At 41.7% G+C, this 21,885-nt stretch overlaps 1 protein-coding gene across 1 annotated transcript in view; it reads right to left on the minus strand.

Annotated features, from left to right (window-relative positions):
- Positions 1-19,564, minus strand: part of LOC144675009 (prolyl 3-hydroxylase 1-like) — a gene marked incomplete at its 3' end in the record, with an annotated part of 145,871 nt that extends 126,307 nt beyond the window's left edge. Inside the window, exon 1 of the mRNA XM_078536083.1 lies at positions 19,367-19,564. Coding sequence (XP_078392209.1) covers positions 19,367-19,538 — 172 coding nt within the window. The remainder of the gene's footprint in view (positions 1-19,366) is intronic.
- Positions 19,565-21,885: the final 2,321 nt, after the last annotated feature.

Genomic DNA, 21,885 nt, shown 5'->3' on the forward strand with positions numbered 1-21,885 from the left:
CGGTTTATTGTCCCTATCGGTTTATTGTCCCTATCGGTTTATTGACTCGGTTATTGTCCCTATCGGTTTATTGTCTCTATCGGTTTATTGTCCCTATCGGTTTATTGTCCCTATCGATTTATTGTCTCTATCGGTTTATTGTCCCTATCGGTTTATTGTCCCTATCGGTTTATTGTCCCTATCGCTTTATTGACTCGGTTTATTGTCCCTATCGGTTTATTGTCCCTATCGGTTTATTGTCCCTATCGGTTAATTGACTCGGTTTATTGTCCCTATCGGTTTATTGACTCTATCGGTTTATTGACCCAATCGGTTTATTGTCTCTATCGGTTTATTGTCCCTATCGGTTTATTGTCTCTATCGGTTTATTGTCCCTATCGGTTTATTGACTCGGTTTATTGTCTCTATCGGTTTATTGTCCCTATCGGTTTATTCACTCGGTTTATTGTCCCTATCGGTTTATTGTCCGTATCGGTTTATTGACTCGGTTTATTGTCCCTATCGGTTTATTGTCCCTATCGGTTTATTGTCTCTATCGGTTTATTGTCCCTATCGGTTTATTATAGGTTTATTGTCCCTATCGGTATATGTCTCTATCGTTTAATTGTCCCTGTCGGTTTATTGTCTCTATCGGTTTATTGTCCCTATCGGTTTATTGTTCCTATCGATTTATTGTCCCCATCGGTTTATTGTCTCTATCGGTTTATTGTCCCTATCGGTTTATTGTTCCTATCGGTTTATTGTCCCTATCGGTTTATTGTCCTTATCGGTTTATTGTCCCTATCGGTTTATTGTCCCTATCGGTTTATTGTCCATATCGGTTTATTGTCTCTATCGGTTTATTGTCCCTATTGGTTTAAGGTCCCTATCGATTTATTGTCTCTATCGGTATATTGACCCTATCGGTTCATTGCCCCTATCGGTTTATTGTCTCCATCGGTTTATTGACTCTATCGGTTTATTGCCCCTATCGGTTTATTGTCTCTATCGGTTTATTGTCCCTATCGGTTTATTGTCCCTATCGGTTTATTGTCTCTATCGGTTTATTGTCCCTATCGGTTTATTGACTCGGTTTATTATCCCTATCGGTTTATTGACTCGGTTTATTTTCCCAATCGGTTTATTGTCCCTATCGGTTTATTGTCCCTATCGGTTTATTGACTCGGTTTATTGTCCCTATCGGTTTATTGTCCCTATCGGTTAATTGACTCGGTTTATTGTCCCTATCGGTTTATTGTCCCTATCGGTTTATTGTCCCTATCGGTTTATTGTCGGTTTATTGTCCCTATCGGTTTATTGTCTCTATCGGTTTATTGTCCCTGTCGGTTTATTGTCTCTCTCGGTTTATTGTCTCTATCGGTTTATTGTCTCTATCGGTTAATTGTCTCTATCGGTTTATTTTACCTATCGGTTTATTGACTCGGTTTATTGTCCCTATCGGTTTATTGTCCCTATCGGTTTATTGTCCCTATCGGTATATTCACTCGGTTTATTGTCCCTATCGGTTTATTGTCTCCATCGGTTTATTGTCCCTATCGGTTTATTGACTCGGTTTATTGTCCCTATCGGTTTGTTGTCCCTATCGATTTATTGTCTCTATCGGTTTATTGTCCCTATCGGTTTATTGTCCCTATCGATTTATTGTCTCTATCGGTTTAATGTCCCTATCGGTTTATTGTCCCTATCTATATATTGTCTCCATTGGTTTATTGTCCCTATCGGTTTATTGTCCCTATCGATTTATTGTCTCTATCGGTTTATTGTCCCTATCGGTTTATTGTCCCTATCGGTTTATTGTCGGTTTATTGTCTCTATCGGTTTATTGTCTCTATCGGTTTATTGTCTCTATCGGTTTATTGTCCGTATCGGTTTATTGTCCCTATCGGTTTATTGTCCCTATCGGTATATTGTCCCTATCGGTTTATTGTGCCTATCGGTTTATTGTCGGTTCATTGTCCCTATCGGTTTATTGTCTCTATCGTTTTATTGTCCCTGTCGGTTTATTGTCTCTATCGGTTTATTGTCCCTATCGGTTTATTGTTCCTATCGGTTTATTGTCCCCATCGGTTTATTGTCTCTATCGGTTTATTGTCCCTATCGGTTTATTGTTCCAATCGGTTTATTGTCCCTATCGGTTTATTGTCTCTATCAGTTTATTGTCCTTATCGGTTTATTGTCCCTATCGATTTATTGTCTCTTTCGGTATATTGTCCCTATCGGTTTATTATCCCTTTCGGTTTATTGTCTCTATCGGTTTATTGTCCCTATCGGTTTATTGACCCTATCGGTTTATTGTCTCTATCGGTTTATTGTCCCTATCGGTTTATTGTCCCTATCGGTTTATTGTCCCTATCGGTTTATTGTCTCTATCGGTTTATTGGCCATATCAGATTATTGGCCCTATCGGTTTATTGTCCCTATCCGTTTATTGTCAGTTTATTGTCCCTATCGGTTACTTGTCCCTATCGGTTTATTGTCCCTATCGGTTTATTGTCGGTTTATTGTCCCTATCGGTTTATTGTCCCTATCGGTTTATTGTCCCTATCGGTTTATTGTCTCTATCAGTTTATTGACCCTATCGGTTTATTGATTATATCAGTTTATTGTCCCTATCGGTTTATTGTCTCTATCGGTTTATTGTCCCTATCGGTTTATTGATTATATCGGTTTATTGTCTCTATCGGTTTATTGGCCCTATCGGTTTATTGGCCCTATCAGTTTATTGTCCCTATCCGTTTATTGTCGGTTTATTGTCCCTATCGGTTTATTGTCCCTATCGGTTTATTGTCGGTTTATTGTCCCTATCGGTTTATTGTCGCTATCGGTTTATTGTCCCTATCGGTTTATTGTCGGTTTATTGTCCCTATCGGTTGATTGTCGCTATCGGTTTATTGTCCCTATCGGTTTATTGTCCCAATCGGTTTATTGTCCCAATCGGTTTATTGTCCCTATCGGTTTATTGTCACTATCGGTTTATTGTCACTATCGGTTTATTGTCTCTATCGGTTTATTGTCTCTATCGGTTTATTGTCGGTTTATTGTCCCTATCGGTTTATTGTCTCTATCGGTTTATTGTCTCTATCGGTTTATTGTCTCTATCGGTTTATTGTCGGTTTATTGTCCCTATCGGTTTATTGTCCCTAGCGGTTTATTGTTTCTATCGGTTTATTGTCTCTATCGGTTTATTGTCTCTATCGGTTTATTGTCCCTATCGGTTTATTGTCTCTATCGGTTTATTGCCCCTATCGGTTTATTGTCTCTATCGGTTTATTGTCCCTATCGGTTTATTGTCTCTATCGGATTATTGTCTCTATCGGTTTATAGTCTCAATCGGTTTATTGTCCCTATCGGTTTATTGTCCCTATCGGTTTATTGTCTCTATCGGTTTATTGTCTCTATCGGTTTATTGTCCCTATCGGTTTATTCGGTTTATTGTCCCTATCGGTTTATTGTCCCTATCGGTTTATTGTCCCTATCGGTTTATTGTCCCTATCGGTTTATTGTCTCTATCGGTTTATTCGGTTTATTGTCCCTATCGGTTTATTTATCGGTTTATTGTCCCTATCGGTTTATTTATCGGTTTATTGTCTCTATCGGTTTATTGTCCCTATCGGTTTATTTATCGGTTTATTGTCCCTATCGGTTAATTGTCCCTATCGGTTTATTTATCGGTTTATTGTCTCTATCGGTTTATTGTCCCTTTCGGTTTATATATCGGTTTATTGTCTCTATCGGTTTATTTATCGGTTTATTGTCCCTATCGGTTTATTGTCCCTATCGGTTTATTGTCCCTACCGGTTTATTTATCGTTTTATTGTCCCTATCGGTTTATTTATCGGTTTATTGTCTCTATCGGTTTATTGTCCCTATTGGTTTATTGTCCCGATCGGTTTATTTATCGTTTTATTGTCTCTATAGGTTTATTGTCTCTATCGGTTTATTGTCTCTATCGGTTTATTGTCCCTATCGGTTTATTGACAATCGGTTTATTGTCCCTATCGGGTTATTGACAATCGGTTTATTGTCTCTATCGGTTTATTGTCCCTATTGGTTTATTGTCGCTATCGGTTTATAGTCTCTATCGGTTTATTGTCTCTATCGGTTTATTGTCTCTGTCGGTTTATTGACAATCGGTTTATTGTCTCTATCGGTTTATTGTCCCTATCGGTTTATTGTCTCTATCGGTTTATTATCTCTATCGGTTTATTGTCTCTATCGGTTAATTGTATCTATCGGTTTATTGTCCCTATCGGTTTATTGTCCCTATCGGTTTATTGTCTCTATCGGTTTATTGTCTCTATCGGTTTATTGTCCCTAACGGTTTATTGTCCCTATCGGTTTATTGTCTCTATCGGTTTATTGTCCCTATCGGTTTATTGTCGGTTTATTGTCCCTATCGGTTTATTGTCTCTATCGGTTTATTGTCCCTATCGGTTTATTGCCCCTTTCGGTTTATTGTCCCTATCGGTTTATTGTCCCTATTGGTTTATTGTCCCTAACGGTTTATTGTCTCTATCGGTTTATTGTCTCTATCGGTTTATGGTATCTATCGGTTAATTGTCCCTATCGGTTAATTGTCTCTATCGGTTTATTGTCCCTGTCGGTTTATTGTCCATGTCGGTATATTGTCCCTGTCGGTTTATTGTCTCTGTCGGTTTATTGTCCCTATCGGTTTATTGTCCCTATCGGTTTATTGTCATTATCGGTTTATTGTCCCTATCGGTTTATTGTCCCTGTCGGTTTATTGTCTCTGTCGGTTTATTGTCTCTGTCGGTTTATTGTCTCTATCGGTTTATTGTCCCTATCGGATTATTGTCCCTATCGGTTTATTGTCCATATCGGTTTATTGTCCTTATCGGTTTATTGACCCTATCGGTTTATTGTCTCTATCGGTTTATTGTTCATATCGGTTTATTGTCTCTATCGGTTTACTGACTCTATCGGTTTTTTGACCCTATCGGTTTATTGTCCCTAGCGGTTTATTGTCTCTATCGGTTTACTGTCCCTATTGATTTATTGTCTCTATCGGTTTTTTGTCGGTTTATTGTCCCTATCGGTTTATTGTCTCTATCGGTTTATTGTCGGTTTATTGTCCCTATCGGTTTATTGTCTCTATCGGTTTATTGTCGGTTTATTGTCCCTATCGGTTTATTGTCCCTATCGGTTTATTGTCCCTATCGGTTTATTGTCTCTATCGGTTTATTGTCCCTATCGGTTTATTGACCCTATCGGTTTATTGTCCCTATCGGTTTATTGTCCCTATCGGTTTATTGTCTCTATCGGTTTATTGTCCCTATCGGTTTATTGTCTCTATCGGTTTATTGTCCCTATCCGTTTATTGACACTATCGGTTTATTGTCCCTATCGGGTTATTGTCCCTATCGGTTTATTGTCCCTATCGGTTTATTGCCCCTATCGGTTTATTGTCCCTATCGGTTTATTGTCTCTATCGGTTTATTGTACCTATCGGTTTATTGTCCCTATCGGTTTATTGTCTCTATCGGTTTATTGTCCCTATCGGTTTATTGTCCCTAAAGGTTTATTGTCTCTATCGGTTTATTGTCTCTATCGGTTTATTGTCCCTATCGGTTTATTGACAATCGGTTTATTGTCCCTATCGGTTTATTGTCTCTATCGGTTTATTGCCCCTATCGGTTTATTGTCTCTATCGGTTTATTGTCCCTATCGGTTTATTGTCTCTATCGGATTATTGTCTCTATCGGTTTATAGTCTCAATCGGTTTATTGTCCCTATCGGTTTATTGTCCCTATCGGTTTATTGTCTCTATCGGTTTATTGTCTCTATCGGTTTATTGTCCCTATCGGTTTATTCGGTTTATTGTCCCTTTCGGTTTATTGTCCCTATCGGTTTATTGTCCCTATCGGTTTATTGTCCCTATCGGTTTATTGTCTCTATCGGTTTATTCGGTTTATTGTCCCTATCGGTTTATTTATCGGTTTATTGTCCCTATCGGTTTATTTATCGGTTTATTGTCTCTATCGGTTTATTGTCCCTATCGGTTTATTTATCGGTTTATTGTCCCTATCGGTTAATTGTCCCTATCGGTTTATTTATCGGTTTATTGTCTCTATCGGTTTATTGTCCCTTTCGGTTTATATATCGGTTTATTGTCTCTATCGGTTTATTTATCGGTTTATTGTCCCTATCGGTTTATTGTCCCTATCGGTTTATTGTCCCTACCGGTTTATTTATCGTTTTATTGTCCCTATCGGTTAATTGTCCCTATCGGTTTATTTATCGGTTTATTGTCTCTATCGGTTTATTGTCCCTATTGGTTTATTGTCCCGATCGGTTTATTTATCGTTTTATTGTCTCTATAGGTTTATTGTCTCTATCGGTTTATTGTCTCTATCGGTTTATTGTCCCTATCGGTTTATTGACAATCGGTTTATTGTCCCTATCGGGTTATTGACAATCGGTTTATTGTCCCTATCGGTTTATTGTCGCTATCGGTTTATAGTCTCTATCGGTTTATTGTCTCTATCGGTTTATTGTCTCTGTCGGTTTATTGACAATCGGTTTATTGTCTCTATCGGTTTATTGTCCCTATCGGTTTATTGTCTCTATCGGTTTATTGTCTCTATCGGTTTATTGTCTCTATCGGTTAATTGTATCTATCGGTTTATTGTCCCTATCGGTTTATTGTCCCTATCGGTTTATTGTCTCTATCGGTTTATTGTCTCTATCGGTTTATTGTCCCTAACGGTTTATTGTCCCTATCGGTTTATTGTCTCTATCGGTTTATTGTCCCTATCGGTTTATTGTCGGTTTATTGTCCCTATCGGTTTATTGTCTCTATCGGTTTATTGTCCCTATCGGTTTATTGCCCCTTTCGGTTTATTGTCCCTATCGGTTTATTGTCCCTATTGGTTTATTGTCCCTAACGGTTTATTGTCTCTATCGGTTTATTGTCTCTATCGGTTTATGGTATCTATCGGTTAATTGTCCCTATCGGTTAATTGTCTCTATCGGTTTATTGTCCCTGTCGGTTTATTGTCCATGTCGGTATATTGTCCCTGTCGGTTTATTGTCTCTGTCGGTTTATTGTCCCTATCGGTTTATTGTCCCTATCGGTTTATTGTCATTATCGGTTTATTGTCCCTATCGGTTTATTGTCCCTGTCGGTTTATTGTCTCTGTCGGTTTATTGTCTCTGTCGGTTTATTGTCTCTATCGGTTTATTGTCCCTATCGGATTATTGTCCCTATCGGTTTATTGTCCATATCGGTTTATTGTCCTTATCGGTTTATTGACCCTATCGGTTTATTGTCTCTATCGGTTTATTGTTCATATCGGTTTATTGTCTCTATCGGTTTACTGACTCTATCGGTTTTTTGACCCTATCGGTTTATTGTCCCTAGCGGTTTATTGTCTCTATCGGTTTACTGTCCCTATTGATTTATTGTCTCTATCGGTTTTTTGTCGGTTTATTGTCCCTATCGGTTTATTGTCTCTATCGGTTTATTGTCGGTTTATTGTCCCTATCGGTTTATTGTCTCTATCGGTTTATTGTCGGTTTATTGTCCCTATCGGTTTATTGTCCCTATCGGTTTATTGTCCCTATCGGTTTATTGTCTCTATCGGTTTATTGTCCCTATCGGTTTATTGACCCTATCGGTTTATTGTCCCTATCGGTTTATTGTCCCTATCGGTTTATTGTCTCTATCGGTTTATTGTCCCTATCGGTTTATTGTCTCTATCGGTTTATTGTCCCTATCCGTTTATTGACACTATCGGTTTATTGTCCCTATCGGGTTATTGTCCCTATCGGTTTATTGTCCCTATCGGTTTATTGCCCCTATCGGTTTATTGTCCCTATCGGTTTATTGTACCTATCGGTTTATTGTCCCTATCGGTTTATTGTCTCTATCGGTTTATTGTCCCTATCGGTTTATTGTCCCTAAAGGTTTATTGTCTCTATCGGTTTATTGTCTCTATCGGTTTATTGTCCCTATCGGTTTATTGACAATCGGTTTATTGTCCCTATCGGTTTATTGTCTCTATCGGTTTATTGTCCCTATCGGTTTATTGACCCTATCGGTTTATTGTCCCTATCGGTTTATTGTCCCATTCGGTTTATTGCCCCTATCGGTATATTGCCCCTATCGGTTTATTGTCTCTATCGGTTTATTGTCTCTATCGGTTTATTGTCTCTATCGGTTTATTGTCCCTATCGGTTTATTGTCCCTATATCGGTTTATTGACAATCGGTTTATTGTCTCTATCGGTTTATTGTACCTATCGGTTTATTGTCGCTATCGGTTTATTGTCTCTATCGGTTTTTTGTCCCTATCGGTTTATTGTCACTATCGGTTTATTGTCTCTATCGGTATATTGTCGCTATCGGTTTATTTATCGGTTTATTGTCCCTATCGGTTTATTGTCCCAATCGGTTTATTGACTCGGTTTATTGTCTCTATCGGTTTATTGATTATATCGGTTTATTGTCCCTATCGGTTTATTGTCTCTATCGGTTTATCGTCCCTATCGGTTTATCGTCCCTATCGGATTATCGTCTCTATCGGTTTATCGTCCCTGTCGGTTTATCGTCCCTATCGGTTTATTGTCGGTTTATTGTCCCTATCGGTTTATTGTCCCTATCGGTTTATTGTCTCTATCGGTTAAATGTCTCTATCGGTTTATTGTCCCTATCGGTTTATTGTCCCAATCGGTTTATTGTTCCTGTCGGTTTATTGTCCCTATCGGTTTATTGTCTCTATCGGTTTATTGTCTCTATCGGTGAATTGTCTCTATCGGTTTATTGTCCCTATCGGTTAATTGTCCCTATCGGTTTATTGTCCCTATCGGTTTATTGTCCCTATCAGTTTATTGTCTCTATCGGTTTATTGTCCCTATCGGTTTATTGAACCTATCGGTTTTTTGTCCCTATCGGTTTATTGTCCGAATCGGTTTATTGTCTCTATCTGTTTATTGACCCTATCGGTTTATTGATTATATCGGTTTATTGTCCCTATCGGTTTATTGTCCCTATCGGTTTATTGTCCCTATAGGTTTATTGTCGGTTTATTGCCTCTATCGGTTTATTGTCTCTATCGGTTTATTGTCCCTATCGGATTATTGTCCCTACCGGTTTATTGTCCCTATCGGTTAATTGTCTCTATCGGTTTATTGTCCCTATCGGTTTATTGAACCTATTGGTTTATTGTCCCTATCGGTTTATTTATCGGTTTATTGTCTCTATCGTTTTATTGTCCTTATCGGTTTATTGACCCTATCGGTTTATTGTCCCTATCCTTTTATTGTCTCTATCGGTTTATTGTCCCTATCGGTTTATTGTCCCTATCGGTTTATTGTCTCTATTGGTTTATTGTCTCTATCGGTTTATTGTCTCTATCGGTTTATTGTCCCTATCCTTTTATTGCCTCTATCGGTTTATTGTCTCTATCGGTTTATTGTCTCTATCGGTTTATTGTCTCTATCAGTTCATAGTCCCTATCGGTTTATTGTCCCTATCGGTTTATTGTCTCTATCGGTTTATTGTCCCAATCGGTTTATTGTCCCTATCGGTTTATTGTCCCTATCGGTTTATTGTCTCTACCGGTTTATTGTCCCTATCGGTTTATTGTCCCTATCGGTTTATTGTCTCTATCGGTTTATTGTCCCTATCGGTTTATTGTCCCTATCGGTTTATTGTCCCTATCGGTTTATTGTCCCTATCGGTTTATTGTCTCTATCGGTTTATTGTCCCTATCGGTTTATTGTCCCTATCGGTTTATTTATCGGTTTATTGTCCCTATCGGTTTATTGTCTCTACCGGTTTATTGTCCCTATCGGTTTATTGTCCCTATCGGTTTATTGTCTCTATCGGTTTATTGTCCCTATCGGTTTATTGTCCCTATCGGTTTATTGTCCCTATCGGTTTATTGTCCCTATCGGTTTATTGTCTCTATCGGTTTATTGTCCCTATCGGTTTATTGTCCCTATCGGTTTATTGTCCCTATCGGTTTATTTATCGGTTTATTGTCCCTATCGGTTTATTGTCTCTATCGGTTTATTGTCCCTATCGGTTTATTTATCGGTTTATTGTCCCTATCGGTTTATTGTCTCTATCGGATTATTGTCCCTATCGGTTTATTTATCGGTTTATTGTCGGTTTAATGTCTCTATCGGTTTATTGTCTCTATCGGTTTATTGTCCCTATCGGTTTATTTATCGGTTTATTGTCCCTATCGGTTTATTGTCCCTATCGGTTTATTTATCGGTTTATTGTCTCTATCGGTTTATTGTCCCTATCGGTTTATTGTCCCTATCGGTTTATTTATCGGTTTATTGTCCCTATCGGTTTATTGTCCCTATCGGTTTATTTATCGGTTTATTGACTCTATCGGTTTATTGTCCCTATTGGTTTATTGTCCCTATCGGTTTTTTTATCGGTTTATTGTCCCTATCGGTTTATTTATCGGTTTATTGTCCCTATCGGTTTATTGTCTCTATCGGTTTATTGTCCCTATCGGTTTATTTATCGGTTTATTGTCCCTATCAGTTTATTTATCGGTTTATCGTCTCTATCGGTTTATTGTCCCTATCGGTTTATTTATCGGTTTATTGTCCCTATCGGTTTATTGTCTCTATCGGTTTATTGTCCCTATCGGTTTATTTATCGGTTTATTGTCCCTATCGGTTTATTGTCTCTATCGGTTTATTGTCCCTATCCTTTTATTGCCTCTATCGGTTTATTGTCTCTATCGGTTTATTGTCTCTATCGGTTTATTGTCCCTATCCTTTTATTGCCTCTATCGGTTTATTGTCTCTATCGGTTTATTGTCTCTATCGGTTTATAGTCCCTATCTGTTTATTGTCCCTATCGGTTTATTGTCTCTATCGGTTTATTGTCCCTATCGGTTTAGTGTCCCTATCGGTTTATTGTCCCTATCGGTTTATTGTCTCTACCGGTTTATTGTCCCAATCGGTTTATTGTCCCTATCGGTTTATTGTCTCTATCGGTTTATTGTCCCTATCGGTTTATTGTCCCTATCGGTTTATTGTCTCTATCGGATTATTGTCCCTATCGGTTTATTTATCGGTTTATTGTCGGTTTATTGTCTCTATCGGTTTATTGTCTCTATCGGTTTATTGTCCCTATCGGTTTATTTATCGATTTATTGTCCCTATCGGTTTATTGTCCCTATCGGTTTATTTATCGGTTTATTGTCTCTATCGGTTTATTGTCCCTATCGGTTTATTGTCCCTATCGGTTTATTTATCGGTTTATTGTCCCTATCGGTTTATTGTCCCTATCGGTTTATTTATCGGTTTATTGACTCTATCGGTTTATTGTCCCTATTGGTTTATTGTCCCTATCGGTTTATTTATCGGTTTATTGTCCCTATCAGTTTATTTATCGGTTTATCGTCTCTATCGGTTTATTGTCCCTATCGGTTTATTTATCGGTTTATTGTCCCTATCGGTTTATTGTCTCTATCGGTTTATTGTCCCTATCGGTTTATTTATCGGTTTATTGTCCCTATCGGTTTATTGTCTCTATCGGTTTATTGTCCCTATCCTTTTATTGCCTCTATCGGTTTACTGTCTCTATCGGTTTATTGTCTCTATCGGTTTATTGTCCCTATCCTTTTATTGCCTCTATCGGTTTATTGTCTCTATCGGTTTATTGTCTCTATCGGTTTATAGTCCCTATCGGTTTATTGTCCCTATCGGTTTATTGTCTCTATCGGTTTATTGTCCCTATCGGTTTAGTGTCCCTATCGGTTTATTGTCCCTATCGGTTTATTGTCTCTACCGGTTTATTGTCCCTATTGGTTTATTGTCCCTATCGGTTTATTGTCTCTATCGGTTTATTGTCCCTATCGGTTTATTGTCTCTACCGGTTTATTGTCCCTATCGGTTTATTGTCTCTATCGGTTTATTGTCTCTATCGGTTTATTGTCCCTATCGGTTTATTGTCCCTATCGGTTTATTGTCTCTATCGGTTTATTGTCTCTATCGGTGAATTGTCTCTATCGGTTTATTGTCCCTATCGGTTTATTGTCCCTATCGGTTTATTGACTCTATCGGTTTATTGTCCCTATCGGTTTATTGTCTCTATCGGTTTATTGTCCCTATCGGTTTATTGAACCTATCGGTTTATTGTCCCTATCAGTTTATTGTCCCAATCGGTTTATTGTCTCTATCTGTTTATTGACCCTATCGGTTTATTGATTATATCGGTTTATTGTCCCTATCGGTTTATTGTCCCTAAGGGTTTATTGTCTCTATCGGTTTATTGTCTCTATCGGTTTATTGTCCCTATCGGTTTATTGACAATCGGTTTATTGTCCCTATCGGTTTATTGTCCCTATCGGTTTATTGCCCCTATCGGTATATTGCCCCTATCGGTTTATTGTCTCTATCGGTTTATTGTCCCTATCGGTTTATTGTCTCTATCGGTTTATTGTCCCTATCGGTTTATTGTCACTATTGATTTATTGTCCCTATATCGGTTTATTGACAATCGGTTTATTGTCTCTATCGGTTTATTGTCCCTATCGGTTTATTGTCGCTATCGGTTTATTGTCTCTATCGGTTTTTTGTCCCTATCGGTTTATTGTCACTATCGGTTTATTGTCTCTATCGGTTTATTGTCGCTATCGGTTTATTTATCGGTTTATTGTCCCTATCGGTTTATTGTCCCAATCGGTTTATTGACTCGGTTTATTGTCTCTATCGGTTTATTGATTATATCGGTTTATTGTCCCTATCGGTTTATTTATCGGTTTATTGTCCCTATCGGTTTATTGTCTCTATCGGTTTATTGTCCCTATCGGTTTATTTATCGGTTTATTGTCCCTATCGGTTTATTGTCTCTATCGGTTTATTGTCCCTATCGGTTTATTTATCGGTTTATTGTCGGTTTATTGTCTCTATCGGTTTATTGTCTCTATCGGTTTATTGTCCCTATCGGTTTATTTATCGGTTTATTGTCCGTATCGGTTTATTGTCCCTATCGGTTTATTTATCGGTTTATTGTCTCTATCGGTTTATTGTCCCTATCGGTTTATTGTCCCTATCGGTTTATTTATCGGTTTATTGTCCCTATCGGTTTATTGTCCCTATCGGTTTATTTATCGGTTTATTGACTCTATCGGTTTATTGTCCCTATTGGTTTATTGTCCCTATCGGTTTATTTATCGGTTTATTGTCCCTATCGGTATATTTATCGGTTTATTGTCCCTATCGGTTTATTTATCGGTTTATTGTCCCTATCGGCTTATTGTCTCTATCGGTTTATTGTCCCTATCGGTTTATTTATCGGTTTATTGTCCCTATCAGTTTATTTATCGGTTTATCGTCTCTATCAGTTTATTGTCCCTATCGGTTTATTTATCGGTTTATTGTCCCTATCGGTTTATTGTCTCTATCGGTTTATTGTCCCTATCGGTTTATTTATCGGTTTATTGTCCCTATCGGTTTATTGTCTCTATCGGTTTATTGTCCCTATCCTTTTATTGCCTCTATCGGTTTATTGTCTCTATCGGTTTATTGTCTCTATCGGTTTATTGTCCCTATCCTTTTATTGCCTCTATCGGTTTATTGTCTCTATCGGTTTATTGTCTCTATCGGTTTATAGTCCCTATCTGTTTATTGTCCCTATCGGTTTATTGTCTCTATCGGTTTATTGTCCCTATCGGTTTAGTGTCCCTATCGGTTTATTGTCCCTATCGGTTTATTGTCTCTACCGGTTTATTGTCCCAATCGGTTTATTGTCCCTATCGGTTTATTGTCTCTATCGGTTTATTGTCCCTATCGGTTTATTGTCCCTATCGGTTTATTGTCTCTATCGGATTATTGTCCCTATCGGTTTATTTATCGGTTTATTGTCGGTTTATTGTCTCTATCGGTTTATTGTCTCTATCGGTTTATTGTCCCTATCGGTTTATTTATCGATTTATTGTCCCTATCGGTTTATTGTCCCTATCGGTTTATTTATCGGTTTATTGTCTCTATCGGTTTATTGTCCCTATCGGTTTATTGTCCCTATCGGTTTATTTATCGGTTTATTGTCCCTATCGGTTTATTGTCCCTATCGGTTTATTTATCGGTTTATTGACTCTATCGGTTTATTGTCCCTATTGGTTTATTGTCCCTATCGGTTTATTTATCGGTTTATTGTCCCTATCAGTTTATTTATCGGTTTATCGTCTCTATCGGTTTATTGTCCCTATCGGTTTATTTATCGGTTTATTGTCCCTATCGGTTTATTGTCTCTATCGGTTTATTGTCCCTATCGGTTTATTTATCGGTTTATTGTCCCTATCGGTTTATTGTCTCTATCGGTTTATTGTCCCTATCCTTTTATTGCCTCTATCGGTTTACTGTCTCTATCGGTTTATTGTCTCTATCGGTTTATTGTCCCTATCCTTTTATTGCCTCTATCGGTTTATTGTCTCTATCGGTTTATTGTCTCTATCGGTTTATAGTCCCTATCGGTTTATTGTCCCTATCGGTTTATTGTCTCTATCGGTTTATTGTCCCTATCGGTTTAGTGTCCCTATCGGTTTATTGTCCCTATCGGTTTATTGTCTCTACCGGTTTATTGTCCCTATTGGTTTATAGTCCCTATCGGTTTATTGTCTCTATCGGTTTATTGTCCCTATCGGTTTATTGTCTCTACCGGTTTATTGTCCCTATCGGTTTATTGTCTCTATCGGTTTATTGTCTCTATCGGTTTATTGTCCCTATCGGTTTATTGTCCCTATCGGTTTATTGTCTCTATCGGTTTATTGTCTCTATCGGTGAATTGTCTCTATCGGTTTATTGTCCCTATCGGTTTATTGTCCCTATCGGTTTATTGACTCTATCGGTTTATTGTCCCTATCGGTTTATTGTCTCTATCGGTTTATTGTCCCTATCGGTTTATTGAACCTATCGGTTTATTGTCCCTATCAGTTTATTGTCCCAATCGGTTTATTGTCTCTATCTGTTTATTGACCCTATCGGTTTATTGATTATATCGGTTTATTGTCCCTATCGGTTTATTGTCCCTAAGGGTTTATTGTCTCTATCGGTTTATTGTCTCTATCGGTTTATTGTCCCTATCGGTTTATTGACAATCGGTTTATTGTCCCTATCGGTTTATTGTCCCTATCGGTTTATTGCCCCTATCGGTATATTGCCCCTATCGGTTTATTGTCTCTATCGGTTTATTGTCCCTATCGGTTTATTGTCTCTATCGGTTTATTGTCCCTATCGGTTTATTGTCACTATTGATTTATTGTCCCTATATCGGTTTATTGACAATCGGTTTATTGTCTCTATCGGTTTATTGTCCCTATCGGTTTATTGTCGCTATCGGTTTATTGTCTCTATCGGTTTTTTGTCCCTATCGGTTTATTGTCACTATCGGTTTATTGTCTCTATCGGTTTATTGTCGCTATCGGTTTATTTATCGGTTTATTGTCCCTATCGGTTTATTGTCCCAATCGGTTTATTGACTCGGTTTATTGTCTCTATCGGTTTATTGATTATATCGGTTTATTGTCCCTATCGGTTTATTTATCGGTTTATTGTCCCTATCGGTTTATTGTCTCTATCGGTTTATTGTCCCTATCGGTTTATTTATCGGTTTATTGTCCCTATCGGTTTATTGTCTCTATCGGTTTATTGTCCCTATCGGTTTATTTATCGGTTTATTGTCGGTTTATTGTCTCTATCGGTTTATTGTCTCTATCGGTTTATTGTCCCTATCGGTTTATTTATCGGTTTATTGTCCGTATCGGTTTATTGTCCCTATCGGTTTATTTATCGGTTTATTGTCTCTATCGGTTTATTGTCCCTATCGGTTTATTGTCCCTATCGGTTTATTTATCGGTTTATTGTCCCTATCGGTTTATTGTCCCTATCGGTTTATTTATCGGTTTATTGACTCTATCGGTTTATTGTCCCTATTGGTTTATTGTCCCTATCGGTTTATTTATCGGTTTATTGTCCCTATCGGTATATTTATCGGTTTATTGTCCCTATCGGTTTATTTATCGGTTTATTGTCCCTATCGGCTTATTGTCTCTATCGGTTTATTGTCCCTATCGGTTTATTTATCGGTTTATTGTCCCTATCAGTTTATTTATCGGTTTATCGTCTCTATCAGTTTATTGTCCCTATCGGTTTATTTATCGGTTTATTGTCCCTATCGGTTTATTGTCTCTATCGGTTTATTGTCCCTATCGGTTTATTTATCGGCTTATTGTCCCTATCGGTTTATTGTCCCTATCGGTTAATTGTCCCTATCGGTTTATTGTCTCTATCGGTTTATTGTCTCTATCGGTTTATTGTCCCTATCGGTTTATTGTCCCTATCGGTTTATTGTCTCTATCGGTTTATTGTCCCTATCGGTTTATTGTCTCTATCGGTTTATTGTCTCTATCGGTTTATTGTCCCTATCGGTTTATTGACAATCGGTTTATTGTCCCTATCGGTTGATTGACAATTGGTTTATTGTCTCTATCGGTTTATTGACCCTATCGGTTTATTGTCTCTATCGGTTCATTGTCCCTATCGGTTTATTGACCCTATCGGTTTATTGACCCTATCGGTTTATTGTCTCTATCGGTTTATTGACCCTATCGGGTTATTGTCCCTATCAGTTTATTGTCCCTATCGGTTTATTGACAATCGGTTTATTGTCCCTATCGGTTTATTGTCTCTATCGGTTTATTGACTCGGTTTATTGTCTCTATCGGTTTATTGTCTCGATCGGTTTATTGACTCGGTTTATTGTCCCCATCGGTTTATTGTCCCTATCGGTTTATTGTCCCTATCGGTTTATTGTACCTATCGGTTTATTGACTCTATCGGTTTATTGTCTCTATCGGTTTAATGTCCCTATCGGTTTATTGTCTCTATCGGTTTATTTACTCAATCGGTTTATTGTCTCTATCGGTTTATTGTCTCTATCGGTTTAATGTCCCTATCGGTTTATTGTCTCTATCGGTTTATTTACTCAATCGGTTTATTGTCCCTATCGGTTTATTGTCCCTATCGGTTTATTGTCTCTATCGGTTTATTTATTCAATCGGTTTATTGTCCCTATCGGTTTATTGTCACTATCGGTTTATTGTATCTATCGGTTCATTGATTATATCGGTTTATTGTCCCTATCGGTTTATTGTCCCTATCGGTTTATTGTCCGTATCGGTTTATTGATTATATCCGTTTATTGTCCCTATCGGTTTATTGTCCTTATCGGTTTATTGTCCCTATCGGTTTAATGTCTCTATCGGTTTATTGTCCCTATCGGTTTATTGATTATATCGGTATATTGTCCCTATCGGTTTATTGTCTCTATCGGTTTAATGTCCCTATCGGTTTATTGTCCCTATCGGTTTATTGTCTCTATCGGTTTATTGACCCTATCGGTTTATTGTCTCTATCGGTTTATTGTCTCTATCGGTTTATTGTCCCTATCGGTTTATTGTCCCTATCGGTTTATTGTCTCTATCGGTTTATTGTCCCTATCGGTTTATGGTCTCTATCGGTTTATTGACCCTATCGGTTTATTGTCTCTATCGGTTTATTCATTCAATCGGTTTATTGTTGCTATCGGTTTATTGTCCCGATCGGTTTATTGACCCTATCGGTTTATTGACCCTATCGGTTTATTGTCCTTATCGGTTTATTGTCCCTATCGGTTTATTGTCGGTTTATTGTCTCTATCGGTTTATTGTCCCTATCGGTTTATTGTCCCTATCGGTTTATTGTCCCTATCGGTTTATTGTCCCTATCGGTTTAGTGTCCCTATCGGTTTATTGTCCCTATCGGTTTATTGTCCCTATCTGTTTATTGTCGCTATCGGTTTATTGTCCCTATCGGTTTATTGTCTCTATCGGTTTATTGTCCCTATCGGTTTATTGTCCCTATCGGTTTATTGTCGCTATCGTTTTATTGTCCCTATCGGTTTATTGTCTCTATCGGTTTATTGTCCCTATCGGTTTATTGTCCCTATCGGTTTATTGACTCGGTTTATTGTCTCCATCGGTTTATTGTCCCTATCGGTTTATTATCCCTATCGGTTTATTGTCCCTATCGGTTTATTGTCTCTATTGGTTTATTGTCCCTATCGGTTTATTGACTCGGTTTATTGTCCCGATCGGTTTATTGACCCTATCGGTTTATTGTCCTTATCGGTTTATTGTCCCTATCGGTTTATTGTCTCTATCGGTTTATTGTCCCTATCGGTTTATTGACCCTATCGGTTTATTGTCCCTATCGGTTTATTGTCGGTTTATTGTCTCTATCGGTTTATTGTCCCTATCGGTTTATTGTCCCTATCGGTTTATTGTCCCTATCGGTTTATTGTCCCTATCGGTTTTGTGTCCCTATCGGTTTATTGTCCCTATCGGTTTATTGTCTCTATCGGTTTATTGTCTCTATCGGTTTATTGTCCCTATCGGTTTATTGTCCCTATCGGTTTTGTGTCCCTATCGGTTTATTGTCCCTATCGGTTTATTGTCCCTATCGGTTTATTGTCTCTATCGGTTTATTGTCCCTATCGGTTTTGTGTCCCTATCGGTTTATTGTCCCTATCGGTTTATTGTCCCTATCGGTTTATTGTCTCTATCGGTTTATTGTCCCTATCGGTTTATTGTCCCTATCGGTTTATTGTCTCTATCGGTTTATTGTCTCTATCGAACCCCTCTCGTGATTTTGAGCCCCTCGATTTATGCTCCTCCGACAGCACATTCCAAACCCACGACCCGCTCCCACCTAAAAGGATGAGGGCAGCAGACACATGGGGAACACCCACCACCTGGAAGTTCCCCTCCGAGCCCCTCACCATCCCGACTTGGGAATATATCGGCCGTTCCTTCACTGTCGCTGGGTCAAAATCCTGGAACTCCCTCCCTAACAGCGCCGTGGGTGTACCTACACCACACGGACAAAATCCTGGAACTCCCTCCCTAACAGCGCCGTGGGTGTACCTACACCACACGGACAAAATCCTGGAACTCCCTCCCTAACAGCGCCGTGGGTGTACCTACACCACACGGACAAAATCCTGGAACTCCCTCCCTAACAGCGCCGTGGGTGTACCTACACCACACGGACAAAATCCTGGAACTCCCTCCCTAACAGCGCCGTGGGTGTACCTACACCACACCGGGTCAAAATCCTGGAACTCCCTCCCTAACAGCGCCGTGGGTGTATCTACACCACACGGACAAAATCCTGGAACTCCCTCCCTAACAGCGCCGTGGGTGTATCTACACCACACGGGGACAAAATCCTGGAACTCCCTCCCTAACAGCGCCGTGGGTGTACCTACACCACAGGGACAAAATCCCCGGAACTCCCTCTCTCCCTCCCTCCCTCCCCCGGCCGGGGTCACTCACTGCTGATCGCCTCGTACAAGTGGCTCTGGTAGTCCAGGTAGGCGTAGTCCGGGGCGTTGTAGGGACCCTCACACTGGGCCTGACACTCCTCCAGCTCCAGCAGGTAACCCCGGACAGCGGCCTCCAGCCGAGGGATAGACTCCGCAAACCTCTCCGCCTCGTACAGCCCCATTCCCTCCTCATAGGCAACCTGGAGAGGGAGGGAGAGGGAGGGAGAGGGAGGGAGAGGGAGGGAGAGTGGGAGAATGAGAAAGAGAGAGAGACAGAGAGAGAGAGACAGAGAGAGAGAGACAGAGAGAGAGAGAGACAGAGAGAGAGAGAGACAGAGAGAGAGAGAGACAGAGAGAGAGAGAGACAGAGAGAGAGAGAGACAGAGAGAGGGAGAGAGAGAGAGAAAGAGAGGGGGAGAGAGGGAGCGAGAGGTAGAGATAGAAACGTGGTCACATGATCCCTCCCTTAGCCCCTTCCCCCTCCCCTCTCTCACTCTCTCCCCCTCCCCTCTCTCACTCTCTCCCCCTCCCCCTCACTCTCTCCCCCTCCCTCTCTCACTCTCTCCCCTCCCCCTCACTCTCTCCCCCCTCCCCTCTCTCACTCTCTCCCCCTCCCCCTCACTCTCTCCTCTCTCCCCCTCCCCTCTCTCACTCTCTCCCCTCCCCCTCACTCTCTCCCCCTCCCCCTCACTCTCTCCCCTCCCCCTCACTCTCTCCCCCCCTCACCCTCACTCTCTCCCCCCTCACCCTCACTCTCTCCCCCTCCCCCTCACTCTCTCCCCTCCCCTCACTCTCTCCCCCCTCACCCTCACTCTCTCCCCCTTCACCCTCACTCTCTCCCCCTCACCCTCACTCTCTCCCACCCTCCCCCTCACTCTCTCCCCCTCACCCTCCCCCACCCACCCTCCCCCTCACCCTCACTCTCCCCCCTCACCCTCACTCCCCCCCCTCACCCTCACTCTTCCCCCCTCACCCTCACTCTCTCCCACCCTCCCCCTCACTCTCTCCCCCTCACCCTCACTCTTCCCCCCTCACCCTCACCTCTCCCCCTCACCCTCACCTCCCCCTCACCCTCACTCCTCTCCCCCTCACCCTCACTCTCTCCCCCTCACCCTCACTCTCTCCCCCTCACCCTCTCTCCCCACCCCACCCCCCCTCACCCTCACTCTCTCCCCCCTCACCTCTCCCCTCACCCCTCACCCCACCCCCCACTCTCTCCCACTCACCCTCACTCTCTCCCCTCACCTCCTCTCCCCCCTCACCCTCTCTCCCCCCCCTCACCCTCACTCTCGCCCCCTCACCCTCACTCTCTCCCCCTCACCCTCACTCCCCTCACCCTCACTCTCTCCCCCTCACCCTCACTCTCTCCCCCTCACCCTCTCCCCCTCACCCTCTCCCCCTCACCCTCACCCTCTCCCCCCCCACTCTCTCCCCACTCACCCTCACACTCTCCCCACTCACCCTCACTCTCTCCCCTCACCCTCACTCTCCCCCCTCACCCTCACTCTCTCCCCTCACCCTCACTCTCTCCCCTCACCCTCACTCTCTCCCCCCCTCACCCTCTCCCCCTCACCCTCACCCTCTCCCCCCCACTCTCTCCCCACTCACCCTCACACTCTCCCCACTCACCCTCACTCTCTCCCCTCACCCTCCACTCTCCCCCTCACCCTCACTCTCTCCCCCCTCACCCTCTCCCCCCTCACCCTCACCCTCTCCCCCCCACTCTCTCCCCACTCACCCTCACCCTCTCCCCCCTCACCCTCACCTCTCCCCCCCACCCTCTCCCCACTCACCCTCACACTCTCCCCCTCACCCTCACTCTCTCCCCCTCACCCTCACTCTCTCCCCCTCCCCTCACTCTCTCCCCCTCACCCTCACTCTCTCCCCCTCACCCTCTCTCTCCCCCTCCCCCTCACTCTCTCCCCCTCACCCTCACTCTCTCCCCCCTCACCCTCACCCTCTCCCCCTCACCCTCTCCCCCCTCCCCCTCACTCTCTCCCCACTCACCCTCACTCTCTCCCCACTCACCCTCACTCTCTCCCCCTCCCCTCACTCTCTCCCCACTCACCCTCACTCTCTCCCCACTCACCCTCACTCTCCCCCCTCACCCTCACTCTCTCCCCCTCACCTTCACTCTCTCCCCCCTCACCCTCACTCTCTCCCCTCACCCTCACTCTCTCCCCCTCACCCTCACTCTCTCCCCTCACCCTCACTCTCTCCCCCTCACTCTCTCCCCTCACCCTCACTCTCTCCCCCTCACCCTCACTCTCTCCCCCTCACCTTCACTCTCTCCCCCCCTCACCCTCACTCTCTCCCCCTCACCCTCACTCTCTCCCCCCTCACTCTCTCTCCCTCCCTCTCTCCCCCTCCCCTCTCTCTCGCTCCCCCTCCACCTCTCCTTTGTCACTCTCTTTCCCTTCCTCGCCCTCTCTCTCCCCTCCCTCGTTCTCCCTCTCCTCCTCTCTCTCTGTCTCTCTCTCCCTCCCCCTCACTCTCTCTCCCCTCACTCTCCCTCCTCCCCTCCGTCTC

This window comes from Cetorhinus maximus, unplaced genomic scaffold, assembly GCF_964194155.1.
Source record: "Cetorhinus maximus unplaced genomic scaffold, sCetMax3.hap1.1 HAP1_SCAFFOLD_889, whole genome shotgun sequence".
Taxonomy (NCBI): Eukaryota; Metazoa; Chordata; class Chondrichthyes; order Lamniformes; family Cetorhinidae; genus Cetorhinus; species Cetorhinus maximus.